The sequence below is a fragment of the Triticum urartu genome, chromosome 5A, assembly GCF_056163025.1.
Source record: "Triticum urartu cultivar PI428250 chromosome 5A, HENAU_Tu73, whole genome shotgun sequence".
In the NCBI taxonomy this organism is placed as follows: Eukaryota; Viridiplantae; Streptophyta; class Magnoliopsida; order Poales; family Poaceae; genus Triticum; species Triticum urartu.
The window spans coordinates 45,880,014-45,883,405 of record NC_141877.1 but is presented as its reverse complement, the minus strand read 5'-3'; the positions used below and the strand labels follow the sequence as shown (position 1 = coordinate 45,883,405).

The 3,392-nt window shown below is 45.7% G+C and overlaps 1 protein-coding gene across 1 annotated transcript; it reads left to right on the top strand.

The window, feature by feature from the left end:
- The first annotated feature begins 818 nt into the window (after positions 1-818).
- On the top strand, positions 819-2,474 carry LOC125555575 (peroxidase 2). The gene is made up of 2 exons (XM_048718481.2): positions 819-1,071; positions 1,507-2,474. The coding sequence occupies exons 1-2, from the start codon at positions 880-882 to the stop codon at positions 2,335-2,337; spliced, it is 1,023 nt and encodes a 340-aa protein (XP_048574438.1). The 5' UTR covers positions 819-879; the 3' UTR covers positions 2,338-2,474.
- Positions 2,475-3,392: the final 918 nt, after the last annotated feature.

Genomic DNA, 3,392 nt, shown 5'->3' with positions numbered 1-3,392 from the left:
ATGCACCTTTCAGAAATATACATGACCATTTTTTATATCCGTGAACTTTTTCCACATGGCTAGAAGCGATATATCCACTTTGAAAAAACATGTGTTATGGTTGCCTCGTGGCACTATTTGCGTTATTGTCATACACATTTTTTTTAATTGTGTGCAACCCACCCCAATGGCACGCATTTTATGTGGCGTGTGCGATGATGCCCCCCTCCCCCGATCGCACATCAACCCGCGCCGATGGTTCGTCGAACCGTGGATGATGACCTAAACTAACTAGTGTAAGTTTGGATATGTCCAAGTCAGACATGTTCTGATACCTAACTAGCCTAATCCCTCCTCCAGTTCTATAAATATCATATAGTAGTACTCCCTCCTTAAATAAATATAAGACTGTGATCTAAACGTTCTTATATTTGTTTACAGAGGGAGTAATAGGCAACGTAGCTGCAGATATATATCGGACTCAGTTAGTTGCCTCCAACATGGCAGCGACTACTCACGTAACCGTTGCACATGCATCTCCTCTCAGCAGTTCTCATAATGGAAACTGCACCCCCAGCACGATCAATTAGAAAAACACGAAAGGCAAGCAAAATTCCTTGCAACTTGGCACTCCATTGACCAGTGTAGAGTAACGACACCACGCGTGCTGTAACCGGCCTGTATTTCCGGTCAAATGCCCTGCTTGCATCCAGCAGCAAGAACAAATAATGCCATCTTGCCGATCGATCTTCATGAGTGGATGCAAGCTAAGCATAGGAGCTAGAGTATTATACATGATCGTTCGGTGCGCTGTGCTGCTATTTATACCCCTCCCACCTTAAGCTATCTATAAGCACACGCACCACAGCAGCAGTTTATCTTAGCAAATATCGGATTAAGATGGCCAAGGTTAACGCCGGCGCCGCCCTGCTGTCTCTGTGCCTGCTGCTGGCCTGTTCTGCGGGAGGCACAAAGGCCGCCTACGTGGACGTGGAGGGCACCGTGAGGACAGAAGTAGAGAAGGCCATCAAGAGCAACCCCGGCATCGGCGCCGCCCTTGTCCGGCTGGTGTTCCACGACTGCTGGGTCAATGTAAGTTGCCATCAAAAGTTGATCGCCTAATTTGTGTGCCTGTTACTATTGCCTTATTTGATGAAAGAGTAAATTTTATACTAAATCAGTGACGGGTAATATGGGTGGAAGGGAGTGCCATGCATGCGTAATGCATCCACTTTAAACATCATGTTACACATTGAAACATGTAAAGAAAACTAATGTAACACTTTAAAAGAATGGGATTGGCGGATTGCTAAATCTCAGTGGATGCTATATTTGTTAGATTTTTCGTGGAGATTATAATTTTCCCTTCTCCTTTATTGTATGTCGTATCACTAGAATGAGATTTGATTAAAAGAAGACAAAAAATCTCAAAATCAGAATCTCAAAGCAATGGACAGTGGATCCATGCACGGTACATATCAATTCTTCATTTTGACATGCATGCATGCACGTGTTAATGACGTGCAGGGTTGCGATGGATCGGTGCTCTTGGACAAGACGCCATACGGTACCAACACCGAGAAGAAGGCGATCAACAACATCGGCCTGGACGGCTTCAACCTCATCGACACCATCAAGTACAAGCTGGGCGACGGCGTCTCCTGCGCCGACATCGTCGTCTTCGCCGCGCGAGATGCGGCCAGGTACCTGAGTAATGGCAAGATCGCCTACTCCGTCCCCTCGGGGCGCAAGGACGGCATCAACTCGTCGGCCGCCGCCGCAGACGCCGTCCTCCCGCAATCCACCTTCGAGTTCCAGCAGCTCGTGGACAACTTCGACAAGAAGAAGTTCACCCCGAGGGAGCTCGTCATCCTCTCCGGCGCGCACTCCATCGGCGTCTCGCACCTCTCGTCCTTCCAAGACCGCCTCAACAAATCAACCGCGACCCCGATCGACGACAACTACAAACAGGCTCTTGTCGCAGACGTCGAGGCCCAGAAGAAGAGCCAAAATACACCAGATCCGATTGAGAAGAACAACATCCGCGACATGAGCTCGAGCTTCCAGACCACCGCCGGGTACGACCCCACAGGGGTGAACACCGCGGCCAAGGGCGCCCTGGACAACAGCTACTACCACGCCAACCTGCAGAACAGGGTGCTCTTCAAGTCCGACTGGGTTATGCGCACCGACACCGACGCCGGGAACGCTATGGCCGAGTACATGGATAACGCCACCAAGTGGAACAACGACTTCGCCGCCGCCATGGTCAAGCTCAGCAAGCTCCCGGCCGAGAGTAGTACCCGTTACGAGATAAGGAAGAACTGTAGAGTCACCAACCAGAACTACTATTACTAGAAGCAACGGCATCACCTACAGGTGCCATGGATGCAATGATTTGTATTTTGAAGGCTCTGTTCCATGCCTAATTTGTAATACCACAATACTCACTGCAAAATAAATTGACAATAAAATAATACACATGCTTACATACATTTTCTTCTCGTCCTAGATTTCTAGTTAGATGCTGTTCTACTCCTGCTGAGAAAGATGCAGGGGGCCGATATCGTTAAATACACAGGAGTTCTTGGGTGCTCCACCCTCTAATGAATATCAATTTTAAATTAAGCATGGAATTTGAGGATCTCAAACATGGGTGTCCAATCTATTCCCGTGTGAAGTTTTGTGAAAAAGTACTATGAAATGTATCCATGGCAAAGAAAATAGTCCGACCTACAATCCATACAAACAGTTTTTCCCTTTCCATACATAGATTTTTTTTTTTGACTTTTTTGTGAGAATACATTTCCTGAGTTATTTTTATGAAACTTCACACGGGAGTAGTTCGGGCACCCAGATTTGATATCCCAAAATTTCAGTGTTTCTTGAATTTTTCTGGTTTGTTTTCTGAATTTAATACTCATATAGGGGGCGGAGCACCCGAGTGCTCCAAATCCTCTTCCACAAATATCTTGTTACTTTGCACATTTTATGTTTATGAACTAATGTCTTTCACCATGGTGAGAAAGTGTTCTTCTTATGGTGCAGTTATACATGAAATATCAATCCAGTTTCCATTTCCTGTAATTTCCGTCATGAGTTTAGGACCTTGAATGTTGAGGCTCATAGTCTTGCAAAACATGCTCTAGCTTTAGGGGTTGGCTGTCACGTGTGGTTAGGTCATCCTGGAAACCTTGCCTTCGCCCCGATCATGGTGATGCCTGAGTAATAGAGTTTGCATGTTTACCTAAAAAAAAGGAAATTCCGCACAATAACCTTGAAACAACACAAATTTTGACAAAAGAATAAACGGTGAGAAAATTTACTTCTACAATTTTTATACAATGGAAACAGCTTACATATAGCTAAAGTGAGTCCTAGCTATAAATGTTCTTTTCTAGAACGGAGGCTTG

Coding starts and splice junctions, on each gene's coding strand:
- LOC125555575 (XM_048718481.2), top strand. CDS start 880: ATGGCCAAGGTTAACGCCGGCGCCGCCCTGCTGTCTCTGTGCCTGCTG. Junction 1,072..1,506: donor TCCACGACTGCTGGGTCAAT/GTAAGTTGCCAT, acceptor AATGACGTGCAG/GGTTGCGATGGATCGGTGCT.